At 42.4% G+C, this 18,029-nt stretch overlaps 1 protein-coding gene across 10 annotated transcripts in view; it reads right to left on the minus strand.

Moving 5' to 3' along the window:
- supt3h (SPT3 homolog, SAGA and STAGA complex component) overlaps window positions 1-18,029 on the minus strand; it is a 697,134-nt gene that overhangs the window by 188,153 nt on the left and 490,952 nt on the right. For all 10 annotated transcript variants that reach the window (XR_011593860.1, XM_070885192.1, XM_070885196.1 and 7 more), the window contains 3 exons: window positions 16,471-16,557; window positions 14,671-14,764; window positions 4,991-5,124 (listed from right to left, as the gene is read on the minus strand). Coding sequence is in view for 9 of the 10 variants with exons in the window: in XM_070885192.1 (XP_070741293.1) it covers window positions 4,991-5,124; window positions 14,671-14,764; window positions 16,471-16,557 (315 nt within the window). In the remaining variant the exon portion in view is untranslated. The remainder of the gene's footprint in view (window positions 1-4,990; window positions 5,125-14,670; window positions 14,765-16,470; window positions 16,558-18,029) is intronic.

An 18,029-nucleotide genomic window follows, 5' to 3' on the forward strand; every position in this document is an offset into this window, starting at 1 on the left:
ATAGTCCAACATTTCAACTGAAAATTTTTCTCCTAATTTATTTTATTTTGTTTGGTCTACTATGTGATCAGATTTATAAGGCATTGAAACCATACTTCTACACTGTACTTTGAAAAATTAGCATAATCTTCCTAACATATCAAAAGAAATTATGAATTTAATGCTCACTCCACTTGTTTGTCCACCTCAGTGGGAGGTTGTTCAGAGCAGTGATTTTCTGCTGGCTGCAGACAGTTTGCATACATTGTCTGCTATTACTTATTCACCACCACTTAGACTTCAAACTCTTTGTGTCTGGATTTATTGCTGATGGCACAAGGTCTGGGGGCTACCACCTGTAATGAACATTTCCTGCCCATGAGCTGCCTTTGATTTTTTTTTAAAAAGGATTAGTACATGCTTGAATTGATACAAATGTATTTTAAAGCAAACCACAAAGTACTAGGTTTGACTCTAACACAATTTCACCAATATTATAAGCTCCCACTCCACCTCCATGCATTCGGGAGGGAGAAGGTACATTGCTGAACAAGAACTTAGATGGGGGAATCGGGGGAATGTTAATTTCTGGCAGTGACTAATTTTAATCAGCATTAAATTGGGATTGCCACGGCGTCTGCAGTGTTTTAGTTTTGTTTAGAAAAGTGCATTTTCCATTTTTCTTTCAAAGAATTATCTTCACAACATAACTCTCCAAATAGAACAGGACAAAGCAGGTTTCCAGGTTATCCTGGAATGTTTCTCCATGGTACTACGATTGTGAGAATATAATTTATTTCTCTGTGCTTGGTTTATCTAAAAATGGATGAAACCTCTGTATAAAAAAAAACAAATAATGATAGGCAGACTGGAGTGGTAATGAAGTATAGAAAATTAAAAGGATGTCTTCATCTAGATGCTCCAAAAACAGGGGTCCCGATTCTCTGACAAAGCAAGAGAAATCTTATTGGAGTAAGCGTGCTTGAAGAAGGAGATTCTATTTTGGCAATTCTACAAATAAGCAGCTCGGGGTGCCTGCCTGGAGGTTGAATCATGTGTACCTACTGCATGCCTCAGTGCACCTGCTTGCAGGCCATTAAAAATGTAATGACATCTATCAATGCTGTGTACATAAAACAGGAGTAAACTCTTCAGCCCCTCGATGCTGTTCCATCATTCAATCAGAGCATGACTGATCTGTATCTCAAATTCATTTAATTGCCTTTGTTCCATATCCCCTGATGCCCTTACCCAAGAAAAATCTACTGATCTCAGTCTTGAAAGCTGCAAAATCTTTTGGGGGCCGTGGGGGGGGCAAATTCCAGAGTTTTATTACTCTGTGTGAAAAAGACTTCCTGATTTCACGCCTCAATGGCCTAGTTCAAATTTTAAGATTGTGCCCCCTTGTTCTGGATTCCCCATCTCTCACATTCCTTAATCATTTTAAATACCTCGATTGCATCACCCCTCACCCCCCAACTCAACTAACTAAACTCAAGGAAATACAACCCAAGTTTATGAAACCTGTCCTCATAATTTAACTTTTTAAGCCCTGTATTATAATGGCGAATCTGCGCCGTAGACCCTCCAAGGCTCCTGAGGATTAGTGCTTGAAACTGAACTCAATATCCAAGTCTCTGTACACCTGAAGGCTCTGCGCCGTAGACCCTCCAAGGCTCTGTACACCTGAAGCATCACCTCCTCGCTTTTGAATTCCAACCCCCTTGGGGTAAGCATGCATGTAACCTACAGTAATCTCTGCCTCACTCAGTCTTACAATCCTTTGAATGCTTCCCATTGATTCCCAATATGCAGCAAAGTATAATTTATTTTATTCAATCCATTTTAAGTACTCCTTCCCTCAGGACCTTAAATTATTTTACCATGATAAAGTCTTCCCATCTACTTTATATGCATGTTCATGCAATGACACACATACTGAAACAGTTATACACGCAGGCCCTTCTGGCAATTTCATTTCCTTTCTTATTTTATCATTTTCAAGAGAAGGCAGTCAACAAGGAGAGACATCTCACATGGGAGGATGCAACACTCCACCAAACTTCATTCTTCCCCCTCTGTTCATGAGATGTGGGCGTCGCTGGCTAGGCCAGCATTTATTGCCCATAAGAAGGTGGTGGTAAGCCACCTTCTTGAAAGGCTGCTGCCCTGTGGTGAAGGTACTTCCATAGTGCTGTTAGGGACGGAGTTCCAGGATTTTGAGCCAGCGACGATGAAGGAATGGTGATATATTTCAAAGTTAGGATGGAATGTGATGGAAGGGGAACTTGGAAGTGATGGTGCACCCATGCGCCTGCTGCCCTTGTCCTTCTAGGTGATAGCAGTCATGGATTTGGGAGGTGTTGTGAAGAAGCCTTGGTGTGTTGCTGCAGTGCAGAGAGGCCACTGAAGGAAGCAGGGCTTTAGGGGAATAGGAAGCATACATACCAATCTAGAAAGCTAAAAGCTGACAAACAGTTTCATAAAAATTGATGGCTGAAAAAGCAGCTGCGAATATAGGCCTAATGGCACATGAAGACAAGCGGCTGACAAAAAACACATGGAATCGCCGGCAGTGCCACCGCCCCTTTAAGGGCGGCCACACAGCCAAGCCACAGAAAGGGTACCGACAGCAAAAGCTGTTGGGGGCACCTACTGGTGGTGGCAGCGCTCCCGTGGGGCAATTCCCCTAAATTTCAGGAAGGGGGTTGCCGTCGGTCGGGCAGGGGTCGGCGCATGCACAAAGTGGCAGGTAAACGGGCGGAGACGTCCTCTACACTGCTCCAAAAGTAAAGTACAAGTTCAAAATGGCGGCCAGTTTGCACTGACCTGTGGCCGCCGCTTTCAGGGGTAATTATAGAAAGGGGTAATTTTGGCCCCAGCAACTTTTAGTTACATATATGGGCTAAACTTTTGCGTTCATTTTTGGCGTTTTTCTCAGCGGTACAGCTGTTTTTTGATGAAAAGCCGCCCGGCAAAAGTTTCCTCTTTATTTTTTTTTTTAAAAAAAGAGTTCTGCCCACATTTTGCAAAGCCCGCCAGGTAGCAAACCGCCCACGTGCACTGCAGAGAAAACCGCCAGGATCTAAGTTTGGCCTCAACGGAGGACCTGTACATACCGTCAAGGAAACCACCCATGAAAAGCTGCTGGAACAGAGCAGTAGGTGATTACCCTGAAAAGAAAGGTAAATTAAAAGTTTTTTATAATTATTTTTAAAATTCTAAAACAGTAATTACATTAAAAAAAGTGTCTTGAGAATGTTTTAGAACTTTTTATTTTTTGTTAGTGAAAAAATATTTTTTGAGTTTTCCCCCCTCCCTAAGCCCAACCACAGCCTCGCATTAAATTTAAAAAATTTTTTTAAGAACTGTCCATTCTCGCTACTTTCAGCTGTAACTGCTCAGAAACCGCCAAGAATCTTGGTGTAAGAACCATTTTCTCGCCGGGCGGTTTTAGGTACCTAATTAGTGGAAACTTTCGCCGGCGTTAACTGATGAAGCTTAGCGGTATTTTCTGGGCGGCAATCGGGCGGTGAGGGCCTTGTGGAAAGTCTCTTTAACATAATAAGCCTTGCATGGCACTTCAGAAAGGTGCTGAGCAGCAGTAAGAGAAGATTTAGGGACCAAATGCATGATTGAGGTAGTATATTTTGCAGAGTGTTTGGAAGGTAGAGACAAAAATAACTAGGTAGAGAAGTTTAGATGTAGTTTATTACAGGATGGGGGCATTACTAGTTCGTCAGCGTATCATGCTCCATGTTATTGCCAGGCGGTGTCAAGCGAGAGGAAGGACTCTTGGCCATCTTCCATCTGTAATAAACTATATCTAAATTTCTCTACCTAGTTATTTTTTTCTCTACCTTCCAAACACTCCGCAAAATCTACTTCCTCAACCATGTATTTGGTCCCTAAATCATCTCTTACTGCTGCTCAAAACTATAAAGAAAGGAATGCATCAAACACATTTCTGTGCGTGTAATATCTAGGGCCCAAATTGTTGAAGGCTGTACCACCATACTCAGTTGGGGGACGGGGGGGGGGGGCGAGGGCAGGGGACGGGGCGGGCGGCAGGTCAAAGATGCAAAGAAGAATAAGAAGGGCAGAAGGTGTGCGCTGCCAAATAGGGCTGAAGGAAGTTGCAGAAATAGCCTGGAAGAGGCCAAGGTCAGACTTATGGAATTGCTGCAAATTAGAATGAGGTAAATATGCCAAGCCATGCTGGTCACCGACCCCTGACTCCCATTGCTCTCTCATCCTGACACAAACCCCTGCATAAATATGACAGGATAATTGTGTACGAGGATAATGGGAATTTGGATAATCGAAGTTGTTACTGTCTGATACAATGCACAGTATGGGTATAGACTATACCTCACCATGATTTACAAACTCAAAGCACTCAGAATCCAAGCGTACTATAGAGGAGTTTTTATTATTGCAGCTATCTAACAAAACTAACTTTATTGCAGTAATAGCAACCAATATTCCCAGAGCCTATTTCTTCAGACCTAAACCTAGATGAAGGGCATAACCACTGAAAGAAAATAAAATCCTTGATTATCCGCAATCTCCACAGCCACAACCAACAAATTTTTAAATAATGATCAGTAGCTAAGCCAGGAAACTCCTACTTTCAAGGACGTTCACACACAAAAAACATTTGGATATTTATTTTCCCAACTTCCAAGGGTCAAACTGCTGATGTCAGGGAAGCAATTTCTTTTGTGGACATGGCTTTAACTTCAGAAAGTTTTTATTAAGGTGCAGACCAACTAGAAAATCACAATAAAATATTACATGGCTTCAAGAAAAAAATGCAGTGTGAAAGCAAGATGCCAGAGAAAACACATGTTTTATCCAATTCGCAATGTAATCATTTTACTCTGATAAAACGTCAGGAAAACAGATGTTGGTAAAACCTCAAATTTTCACAACATCAGAATTTATCAATGTGAACAGACTACTTCTGGCACACTGAATCCCTGTGGTCAGCAAAGACTGCTCCACCCACCTCCAGCCGCTCCTGTTTGACTTCATCAGCATCATCCTCCTCAAGCAATCCCAGCAGCTCTCCTGTTTGGTCAATGGAACTGAGGAATTCTTGGTAGAGTTTCTGGCGCTTGTTTACACTGCTGCTGGATTTGTCTATGTGTGGGCGAAAAAAGGGAAGGAAGAAAAGTTACTAATGTAAATTCCTACACATCTGTAGCACAGATGAGCCTGGGACTTATTTTCACCTGCTATGCAGACTTCAGTAAAGCAAGAATATATTTTTAATGAGTTCCCACCCATCTTTCAAAACAAAAATCAGAAATGAGAGACTATGGCACAACAATATTTTCAATTGCCACAGGGAGAAGAAAGAATTTAAAGCAATAGCACCATTTTTGTCTAACTTATATCTTTCAACAACAGTTGAAAATATTTTGGTTATGTTTTATGCTCAAGATGATGGATGGAAGGCCTGGGGAAAGGAGCAATTTTTAACACTTTTCCTCACACAATGCCAGTATCAGGCGTTTCCAGGTCAGGTTACATGCAGAGCAAAGCTGCCATTCATTTGTAGGCATAACATTTTAGAAAGAAATCTATTACAGTTAAGCAAAATGTTTTTTTGTTAGCTATCGAAAGAAAATATTGATATAGAAATTCAATGATATTATGCACATTTTTCAGGTGCAATATGAGCACCAACTAGTCAATGGCCCTGAATTTACACTCCCCATGGGTGCGTACGAGATGCACACGTGCCCGTGGGATCCCCGCAAGTTCCAGCTTTAGGTATGCGAAGCGCATGCGCCTAAACCCGGAACTTGCGATCTGTCAACTCTTGACAGATCCACCACTTCCGAAACTAAAGGACCACCGTGGGCGGAGAGTTGGGCTATTTGCCCAACTCGTGCCCAGCGAATGTCCTTCAAACACTTATGACTGATAAAAGCAGGCAAAAGCAGGCATAGGCCTGCTTTTATTAGGGTAAAACTTTTAAAGTACAGAAAAATACATTTAAAAAATAAATTTAAACATTTAAAATCCTGTTAAATAAGATAAGTTTATTTTTAGATCCTTTAAAATATGTCAATTTATTTTTCAAAAAATTAAATTTTTGTTTTAAATAATTAAGCAAATTTCACTTTTATTAATTTGAAATATGTAATGTTATTTTTTTAAAGTTATTTTCAGTGTTTCTGTGTCTTTGAGGGTATTCCCATTTATACTTATGGTGATTCCGTATATACGGAACTCACATAAGTATGAATGGGGATTCCCCCTACTCTGATAGGTTGGGTCAGCCCACATGATCCCAGTAATGTGTACGAAACCTAAACGATTCTGGGATACGTGTGCCTCTATGAAGGCCTTTGCGTAGAGCCCCAGGACCACAAGTCTCCAAACCTCCGGGACCACCACATACTTTCGTAGAAATTCTTGCGGTCGGAAGCCTCTGACCGCAAATTCTGGGTCAATATACAGGCAGCATGAGTGCACAAAGTCCATGCTGGAAGTGCACTGCCCACTATATTGGTAAAGGCAGAAAAAAAGGCACCCAGGTCCCACGCCTGAAGCAGGCATTAGTCCCTTTGCATATGCAAATAAAGGGCCAAACACCTGTTAGAAGCCCTCGCTGCAATATTGGTCTGCCCTAGACGCAACTGGCGCCAGGCCAACTGTGTTCAGCAAAACATGGTCTACGTGATTTAACCTGAGCTCCTTAAAGGGATCGCTGGAGGCCAGCACTGAAAAGGTAGGTTTGTGAACAAATTATTTTCAAAAATTTGGAGCTGGGATGATCAGGAGCCCCTCCAGACTCTACTGCAATGCCAAAGTCCGTTGCCGGCTCCCGCTCAGATCCCTCACGATCGCTTCCCTCCCTCTCCCTATCGCAATGAGTGGAGGATGCAGAATATTGGGGCCTCGAGTAGAAAGAGGAGGCAATGACTCTACGAGGGTGAGGAAAGCATCAGCAGTTGGGCAGAGAGGAGACCTTGGAGTCAGAATTATCCCATCATAGGAAGTCCCTTGGAATCGAGGAAGACTTACTTCCACTCTTAAAAATGATTTCTTAGGTGGCTGAACAGTCCAATACGAGAACCACAGTTCCTGTCACCAAGACCACATAACTTTCAATGGGCTAAATTCAATTAAATGAGGGGAAAACTAAAGCATATGGAGACAGCTCAGAAATTACAGAATGAGTTGGACAAAATATGTAAGTGAGCAAACTAGAGATTGTTCAACCACACTTCAGTAGAAGTCAAATGGAACACCTTAAAAAGGTATAATGCTGAGCATGCATGATAAATATATTCCAAAAAGCAACATGCTGAGCCAAAACAAATTAAAAGTGAGATAAAGTCAGCATGTACAAATCTTGCAGGGAACAAGGAGAAGGAGTCCACTGGGATGAATACAAGAAATTGCCAAAGCTTATTAAAAAGATGATGAGAGTCAAAGAGAGACTTGGAAAAAAAGCTCAACAGCTGAGGCAAAACATAATAGTAAAAAATGATTTCACTACCACAATGGTAAGTGGGCAAACAGAGGAGGGAAAACCCATAAATGATGAAAGTGGGCTTGAAACTGAGGATAAGCACAAAATAGTAAATATTCTAAATTACTACTTCCACATGTTCACAAGGGAAGACATGAGCAACATGTCCTCTCCAAACAAAGATTTTCCAAAACTTCACAATGAATGAGGTGGAAGTCTTAATTTGTCTCAAAACAAATAAATCCAGAGGAATAGATGGTATTTATCCTAGAGTGCTGAAAAGGACCAGGGAAGAGATTTTTAGGTGTAACCGGGGTCTTAACAGCATATTAACTGCCTGGAAACTATTTGGGGCCTGGAAAACTAATTTTAATTTTGTGCAGTGAGAAATGTTTCCATTTTAATAAAAATGAAAAATTTTAAGAAACTTTAAGAAAAAAGTTGCAATTCTTTTTTTAAAGTTTGTCCATCTTTATTTCAGGATTGCCTTTTCCTCATATTCGAGCCCCAATTTTTGTTTTGTTTTCTCTAACATTTTTAAAAGTTCGGTTTCCCCACAGAAGGCAATCGAGAGTTCATCCTTGCGCCTATGAAATGGTTTAAATTCCTCAGGGCATGCCCCGTACGTGGCTGCCCAGTCCCCATTCAGGACACATTTCTTAACTAAAGACAGTAGCGGGTCTTTATTTGTCCAGACTTTAATCTGACGGGCTGTCACAGGTGAGCCTTTGTTTTTGAAAGCTTCAACAGCCATGACCATCTCAGCATCATGCTCAGTTGCCCCCTCAGTGGTGGCTAGTGGGAGCATGCTGAGTGCACCGGTGCAGTTTTCAGTGCCCGGTCTGTGCCGAATTGTGTAGTCATAGACGGCTAACGTGAGTGCCCACCTCTGTATGTGGGCCGATTGATTCGCATTTATGGCCTTGTGGTCGGCCAAAAGGGACGTTAGGGGTTTGTGATCTGTCTCCAGCTCAAATTTCCTGCCAAACAGGTACTGGTGCATTTTTTTTTTACTGCATCTACACATGCTAGCACTTCGTTTTCTACCATCCCGTAGCCCCTTTCTGCCTGGGACAGACTTCTGGAGACATAAGCTACCTGCTGTAACTGACCATTGGCATTCACATGCTGCAACACACACCCGACGCCATAGAACGATGCATCGCACATTAAAACAAGTTTCTTCCCTGGGTCATATAACGTTAACAGTTTGTTGGAGCATAACAAATTGCGTGCTCTATCAAAAGCCCTTTCAGGCTGCCCCCAGACCCAATCGCGACCTTTGCATAGGAGCACGTGTAGCGGCTCTAACAGCGTGCTCAATTTGCGAAGAAAGTTACCAAAATAGTTCAGGAGCCTCAGGAACGAACGCAGCTCTGTCATGTTACGGGGTCTGGGTGCTCTCTGGATCGCTTCCGTTTTGGATGTAGTAGGTCTGATCCCATCTGCTGCTCCCCTTCTCCCCAGGAATTCCATCTTTGGAGCTAAGAAGACACACTTCGCCTTTTTCAGTCACAGCCCTACTCGGTCCAGTCTGCGTAGCACCTCCTCCAGGTTGTGGAGGTGTTCTTCTGTATCACGACCCGTGATGAGGATGTCGTCTTGAAAAACCACCATCCTTGGAATCGACTTGAGGAGGCTTTCCATATTTCGCTGAAAGATCGCGGCGGCCAAACGAATCCCGAACGGACATCTGTTATACTCAAACAACCCCTTGTGTGTCGTGATGGTGATCAGCTTCTTCAACTCACTCGCCAGCTCCTGGGTCATGTAAGCTGAGGTCAGGTCCAATTTTGAAAAAGTTTGCCACCGGATAGCGTCGCAAAGAGGTCCTCCGCTCTCAGTAGCGGGTACTGGTCTTGGAGTGACACCCGATTGATGGTGGCCTTGTAATCACCACATATCCTGACCGACCCATCCGCCTTGAGCACCAGCATGATCGGGCTCGCCCAGTCACTGAATTCGACTGGCAAGGTGATGCCTTCCCTCAGCAGGCGGTCCAATTCGCATTCGATCTTTTCCCGCATCACGTACGGCACCGCTCTGGCCTTGTGGTGTACTGGCCTGGCGTCCAGGTTTATGTGAATCACTACCTTGGCCCCCATGCAAGTGCCGATGCCGGGTTGAAATAATGAGTCAAATTTGGCCAGGACCTGTGAGCATGATACTAGCTCCACAGAAGAAATTGCATTGACATCGCCCCATTTCCAGTTCATGACAGCAAGCCAACTCCTCCCCAGTAGTGCGGGACCGTCCCCCGGGACAATCCAGAGTGGCAACCTGTTCTCTGAATCTTTGTGGGTCATGACTACCGTGGCACTGCCTAGCACCGGAATGATCTCCTTTGTATATGTCCGTAGCTGTGCGTCAATCGGCAATAATTTTGGCCTCCCGGCCTTGGACACCCACAACCTTTCGAACTGTTTGATACTCATCAGGGACTGGCTGGCCCCCGTGTCTAGCTCCATTAATACTGGGATGCCATTGAGGAGCACTTTCATTATCGGCGTCCTGGTATATGAACTGTATATGTGCTCCACATGAACTCGCTGAACTTCAGCTTCCAGCGATTTCCCCCAGTATTCATTTGGCCTCGTAGGGCTTACATCGGGCCCGTCCTCCTCATACATCAACCTGGCTGCAGACTTCCTGCACATATGTGCCAAGTGACCGCTGACGTTGCACGTTCTGCAGGTATATTGCTGATACCTGCAAGCTCTGGCTGGAGGCCCTGTTGTTGGAAACAAAAGGTCCATTGCCTGTCGATCGTCTCTGACTGTCTCTGTAACTGTCCTTAAGCGCACCATTAACAGGTGTTGATGGCCCCATTACTGGCCGCATTGTCCATTGCGATGGTATGAATCGCCGTTCAGCTAGCCATTGTCTCTGTTGAATTCCCCCTTTGGGTTCGACTACATGCTGGGGCATGTCCGATTGCCCTTGTCTGCCTACAGAACTGTGCGCCGTGTTAACAGTGTTGACTCCCTGGTCGTTTGCCACATTTGAGCCAAGATTTTTGTCACACATCATTCTGGTCTCTTCCTCCCCTGAGATAAATGTCTGGACTATCAGAGCCACCGCTTCCAAGGTCAAGTCTTTGGTCTCAATCAGTTTCCTGAAAACCCCAGCGTGCCCGATGCCCTCAATAAAAAAGTCTTGCAGCATCTCCGCTCTGCATGCATCTGGGAACTTACATAAGCTCGCCAGTCGCCGAAGATCTGCCACGAAGTCTGGAACGCTTTGCCCTTCTCGCCGCCGGTGCGTGTAAAACCGGTGTCTCGCCATGTGCATGCTGCTCGTCGTTTAAGGTGTTCCCCAATCAACTTACTGAGCTCTTCGAACGTCTTGTCCGCCGGCTTCTCTGGCGCTAGAAGGTCCTTCATCAGGGAGTACGTTCTAGATCCACAAACAGTCAGGAGATGAGCCCTGTGTTTGTCGGCCGAATCCTATCCCAACCATTCCTTAGTGACAAAACTTTGCTGTAGTCTCTCAATAAAGTCATCCCAATCATCACCAACACAGTACCTCTCTTCTGTGCTGCTAGTGGCCATGCTCACGTGGTTTAAATCCCAGTTTCTCGTCGCCAATGACGTGTCCTTACTATGCAGTATAAATGCACACGAGGCCCATACATGAGAGAAGGTCACTCTGTGACCAGTTACCTTTATTACCAAGACCTCAAGTGATGAAGGTGGGTGGAGCTTCCCCTTTTATACCTGAAAGTCCAGGTTAGGAGTGTCTCCCACAAGTTCACCCCTAGTGGTCAATGTTCTCAAGGTGTACAACTTAGGTCAGCTTATACATGGGTCACACTGATCGTTGAATACATGACAGATTCAGGATAACGAGAGCAGGTAGCAGAGAATCAGGCTTTGAGGTGAGGTTAGATCTTTGGGGGGAGAAGGGGGGATCTGGAAATAACTGCGTGGATAGGAAGTGAAGCCATTGCTGGAGAAGTGCCGCGTGAATTTGAACATATAGGAATAGACCCAAACAAGGGCAGTCCCACTCAGCTGGACAACAGAGGAGAGATTCTGCATAAGCATGGCACGGTCCATTGTATCAAATGCAGCAGCCATGTAGAGCACCATTAAATTCAAGCTTTCCAGTTTATTACTGCAGTCATACTGTAACAATGTAAATATATAATTGTTCAAATTGAGAAAGTGAGTGCTAATGTAAACTAAACAATTTAACCTCGAAATTCTGGCAGCACATAACAGTACCATCGGAGGTCTGCCGGGCAGAGCTTCTTCCTGCCCATCTGGCCTCACCAAGACCCCCTCTCAAATCCTCAGGATGGAGCCATTTCCATATTAGGGGTGGGTGCCAGTATTATGTTTACTGCAGGGATCACCCCATGGATCTGAGGACTGTTGGCTTGGCTCCTTACTACTCTTTCTGTGGGGTCCACAAGCCAGTACAACTGCCAAAAACACCATCGGAACAGGAGTGGGTTATTCAGCCCTTTGAGCCTGTTCTACCATTCAATTAGGTCGTGGCTGATCTGTATCTTAATTCCATGTATCGACTTTGGTTCCGTAACCCTTCATACCCTTGCCTAACAAAAATCTATCAATCTCAGTTCTGACATTTTCAACTGACCTAACCGAAACAGCTATTTGGGGAAAGAGAGTTCAGGATTTTCCCCACCAGAAGAAACAGTTTCTCTCTATCTACCCTATCAACTCCTTTAATCATTTTAAACACCTCAGTTGGATCGCCCCTCAATTTTCTATACTCAAAAAGAACACAAGCCTACTCTACGCAACTATTCCTCATACTTTTACACTTTTAGCCCCAGTATCATTCTAATGTGTCTGTGCTGCACGTACTCCAAGGCCAATATATCCTCCCTGAGGTGCGGTGTCCAGTACTGAACACAGTGCTCTAAATGAGGCCCCACCAGAGCTTTATATAACTAACGTAACTTCCACCCCTTTGTATCTGCAAAAGGACATAGACAGACTCAGTGAGTGGGCAAAAATTTGGCAGATGGAGTATAATGTTGGAAAGTGCGAGGTTATGAAAAAAAATCAAAGAGCAAGTTATTATGTAAATGGAGAAAGATTGCAAAGTGCTGCAGTACAGTGGGACCTGGAGGTACTTGTGCATGAAACACAAAAGGATAGTATGCAGGTACAGCAAGTGATCAGGAAAGCCAATGGAATCTTGGCCTTTATTGCAAAGGGGATGGAGTATAAAAGCAGGGAAGTCTTACTACAGCTATATAAGGTATTGGTGAGGCCACACCTGGAATACTGGTGCAGTTTTGGTTTCTATATTTACAAAAGGATATACCTGCTTTGGAGGCAGTTCAGAAAAGGTTCACTAGGTTGATTCCGGAGATGAGGGGGTTGACTTATGAGGAAAGGTTGAGTAGTTAGGCCTCTACTCATTGGAATTCAGAAGAATGAGAGGATGAGAGGTGACCTTATCGAAACTTATAAGATTATGAGGGAGCTTGACATGGTGGATGCAGAGAGGATGTTTCCACTGATGTGGGAGACTAGAACTAGGGGGCATGATCTTAGAATAAGGGGCCGCCCATTTAAAACTGAGATGAGGAGAAATTTCTTCTCTCAGAGGGTTGTGAATCTGTGGAATTCACTGCCTCAGAGAGCTGTGGAAGCTGGGACATTGAATCAACTTCAGACAGAAATACAGTTCCTTAAACGATAAGGGGATAAGGGGTTATGGGGAGCGGGCAGGGAAGTGGAGCCGAGTCCATGATTAGATCAGCCATGATCTTATTGAATGGCGGAGCAGGCGCGAGGGGCCGTATGGCCTACTCCTGCTCCTATTTCTTATATTCTTATGTATTCCAGCCCTCTTGAGCTAAAGAATAACTAAAGATAATGAAAATTGGAAATGCTCAAAAATGCTGTCCTAAAGCTTTGTCGATGTCTCTGGGACCAACTGCTGTTTGAATATGGAATTTTGGGATACGTGTCTGGCCCTATTCATCAAATATGCCTGCTGCCAGTTACACTTCCTGCTGGCTATAGGGGTGGCTTAAGTGGTGAGATTTCCAGGGGAGCTCAGAGTCCCGTAACCACGCCTCCAAAAGTGACATCAGGATGTGGGGGTGGGGAGAGAGGCAGAAGACACACTCGACCCCTCTACTGGAATCTCCTGATGCAGTGAGGAAGTGGCAAAAACATTTTCTGCTGGACTTTCCTTCCCCATCACTTCAAGTCTGCCCTGTCCATCATCAAAATTTCTGGACCAGATGTGTTTAGCTCTTTTCCCCAATTTAGTGCTTTCTGTGGGCATATTTTATTTATTCCACACATTTTGTTGTGTTTGATTTTAAATAATAAATGGATTTCATTGTGCTGTAATTTTTTTTAAGGTATCTGATGATGTTCTAAAGAATGTTGGCTAGCAGTCAGATACCAGTGTTGATTCATTCCCGCAGAAGCCAGTATCATTTGAGTGTTTGTTTACAGGTCCTATCATTCACGTTGGAGAAAAGAGAAAACAAAATGGACAGCAGTGGGGAAGGAAAGGAAATCTAGGACAGAGAAACAGCACTGGGATAAATGAGAGGGAGACAGCTAATGAAATCTAAATGCAAACAACAAAATAATAAGTGGCCAGGAGAAAATGGGTGACAGCAGATTGCAACAATTAACCATCAGTAAATGTGTAAATAAAGGAGTGCAGTTGGGGGAGGGAAGTTGAGGCACGCATAATATCATTGAAAAATAATTCCAGCAGTAGCACATGAGACTCATAAACCAATGTGTGTGGTATAACTAAGAATGATTCCTTTGTAAATTCTTACGGCCCGAGTCTGAAATGTATATTTTCAATTCTGGTTATGATTACCTCAGATTAATATCAGGCACATAAATCTAAGTTTATGTAAATGCAAAAACAAATGATGCACATCGAATTAGATAAATATTCCACACCCGTTACATTTTAAAGAACAAGTTCTAGTAGCATCAAGCTGTGGTGACGTCTATCTGTGGATCATCTTTCCCTGTAAACTTAATTTTTTCTATTTTCTTCATGTTTTTCTGTAAACTCTTTAACTTCCTACACTTGTCCATTGCTGTCTCATCAGGGTTGACTTTCAGTTTCTTAAACCCACAAATTTTAGCGCCTTCAGAAATTTGAAACCAAGCATAAAGGCTCACAGTTGTATATTACTTATTTATTCCTGATAAGACCGACTCTTCTTCAAGTACCTGCTTCAATAACATCTTCGTCTTCAACACCCTTAATGATTTTGGACTTGAAATCTCGGAAACTCATATACCTTAGCAATCGCCGTAATTTTCTCTGCAAATAAAGAAAAATAAGTAAATGAACAGAAAAGCTCCTTCACATTAAAGTGCTACTTTAAGTGTCTGTCTGTCACTCTCTAATTCCCCACATACTGAAAATACATCACAACTGATAAGTCCTAAATAAGAAACCTAGCACATCAGCTATTACAGAACATGCTATCCGATTTTATTTAGTAACACAAAAAAATTCTAATTTTCCAATATTAGGATCTTCTCTATAGACAAACCTCTCATAGCTTGTTACAAGCATGTTGCAAGCATTAGAATTCTATCATCTCTTCTTGATGATTCTCTTACTCTTTCATCCCATCTGGTCGCTTGTTTTCCCTGAATCAAGCAGTTCTGGATGGGCTTCCAGACTCTTTTGAAGTTGCAACCCTCACTGCAAAAAACACAGCTGCTCTCAGATGCAGGCAGCTGCCCATCAGTAATATCACCAGAAGACATCTGGAAGAAAGGAGACCCGAAATGGCAGGTCTCAGTTGGGCAACAGCTTGAAGATTTTTTTCTCAAGTAATAAATATATTCCTGACCATGCTTTTCTCTACATAGATATTGGTAAGTATTTTGAAGATAAAATACTCTGCCTACACTTTCCCTCCCCTTTAAATATGTTTTGCAGCTGAATTAGAAACACATTTGGTTACAACAGAGGACTTTCAATTCAAAAGCAACTGCTGTGTTCAAATCCATTCAGTTCCAAAAATGTAAAGACTTTTACTGTATTTCTCTAATGGCTATGAAGGTTCCCAAATGTGCAGAGCTTGGAGTTTCAAATCATGAGAATATTAATTCACACAAAAATATACATTTTAAGATATAATCAGTTATAAGATATCTTAATATTTGTAAAAGCCAAATGCCACAAAAGGCATTCACCAAAACAATACATTTAAAAGTTTTTATTTTTTATATTTCTCCTCCACTTCTGAAGGTGCTGACATATGCTATGATAAGATTCCATGGTACCGCTAGCCCTCCAGTATCCCCTCCCTTCAAATGGTAATTCATTATGTGTGAGCCGAAACTGTGAGGGTTAGTTGATGATTTGTTTAGGAGGGGGTCAGCCCAGCTGAGCACAATCCTGGTCTCATTCAATGTCTGCATACATGAACTTTCCAGAAGGGATCACTGCTTTGCAAAGGTTGAGGGGGCGGGGGCGGGGCCGGGGTTGAGAGGGAGAGTTGGAAACCTGGCTTTCATATCCCATGCTAATCCAAGGTTGCTGAGGCCAATTGCAGCCCCTCTGCTGTTGTCCCAGTTGAGGTCACCAAACAAAGTACATAACAGGAATCTGGAACTTTCCTATTCTAGAAGACTCGGCCCTACTTTGGGCAGTGCTTTTATCAAATAAGCTCTTGTGGGGGAGGGGAAAGAACTCAGTAAGAGTGCTTTTGTCACATAAAATTGATTAATTCAAGGAATGATGTTCTAGATAGAATAGAGGGTGCAAAACTCACTCAGGAAACAGTTGGATCTGCGATGTGGGGCCATGTATTCCTATGGAAGTATAACTTAAATAGCCACCCTTATCCATACTTATCGTTGTGAAGAGCACATTTTAAGATCCAAACAATCCTCCCATAAATGATCGATATCTAGTATAAAATAAGCATTTCACAGTATTAATACTGATCTGGGTCTACAGTACTTGCAAGCTGGCTTGAAGGGACTAATCAGTTAAAATTATTCCTGTACCTTGTCTTTCCGCATTAAAAACAGAATATCTTCTGCTGCTATGACTCGAGCTCCTCTGACTTGTGAGATTTCAGCTGCTTGGTGTAGCTAAGGGAAATATACAAAAAATGTTACCTTCAGATCGTCGGCAAATAAACAAAAAGTGTTCTGTTATAAGGTAATCTGACCATATTAGCAATAATATGTAACTAAAACTTAACACAGTGAAAGCACAACATAAACCTATATGGCATTCCATGGTAGGATATACAACTCTTTGTTCAATCATTTTTTTTAAAAAAAAGGTTAACGCACCTGAAAATAATTTTATGAAATTTAACCCGACACGTACGGAAGAGCCCAACATGTACTCAATGCCCCAGTTGAATAAGAACATTATTAGTTTAACTCCCATGTTGGCCAGTATTTGAATTCAGTCTATTCAGTAGTGAAAAATAATCAACAACAACAGTAGCTGTTTCTAATAGTCACAGAAAAAGGACATTTTTCTCTTTTGGCAGATGCAGTGGGCACAAGACCCAGTCAATAAATCATCACATTGGACCTTACTGTGGAACCAATTTTCCACGCAAACTAGCACTTTAAAAAAAAAATTACTTCTGGTTATTATATTCCCATATAGTACATTCATTTTAGTTTTGTGGCTGAAATGGTACGCCAGAGTTCTATACCATTTACACTAAATTTACCCATAGTCCCTACATTCAATCTATGGAAACTGTTGCTTATTTAAAATAAACAACTATCCACAAAAACTTTTCAACACGGATGTAGAAAAACATTATTGAAGCAAACATTGAATATTTTGGCACTTTAGAGCTTGAAATAGATTAATTGAATGGTTTGGTTTATTTCTTTTTCAAGAAAATATTAAAGCAGATATCATCCTAATATGCTGAATCATTATGTACCATTTTTAGTCTTTTAATAAAAGGCTTCACTGACATACTTCATTCCTCTCGGAGTAGAAACAGGAGTCTCTCTCTTCAACAGGGCAATCTATTTATCACTTTCATTTCAAAGCACAACTTTACAGAAGATAAGTTTTTATTTTCTACGGCAAATATTTTTTTACCAATGCAAAACAATTTCCACAGAAGTCCTAGAAAGGGCACTTCTATTTTAAGTGTTGTTTTAAGAATAAGATTTTCTTTCATGGCACACTTTAGCTTTTTCCTAGACCTACTCATGCACAAATGATCCCATGATTTTGATGCCTGATTTTGCTAGCTCAATCTTCTATGAGAACTCAAAATAGTTAGCCGAGAATTCAGGGTTAGCAGTCATCAAGTATTCTCTAAGGCAGCCTGCACTTGCCTTAAGACAGCTTGTACTGGGCTTCTGGCTGTTCCGGAACCATCTGAATAGTTGATGAATTGAGATTTGTTTTTTTAAAGCTTTATTGCCCAGCATGGTGTAGTGGGTAATCATTGCTTTTGCATTGTTGCTCAGCCCCCTCCACTCCCCCATTCTCTGCCATGTAAACTGATTCGGCTTGGATTTCTTAGAACCTTCCTTCTTCCATACTCAACTGTTACATAACATAAGAACATAAGAAT

The sequence above is a fragment of the Pristiophorus japonicus genome, chromosome 7, assembly GCF_044704955.1.
Source record: "Pristiophorus japonicus isolate sPriJap1 chromosome 7, sPriJap1.hap1, whole genome shotgun sequence".
Lineage (NCBI taxonomy): Eukaryota > Metazoa > Chordata > Chondrichthyes > Pristiophoridae > Pristiophorus > Pristiophorus japonicus.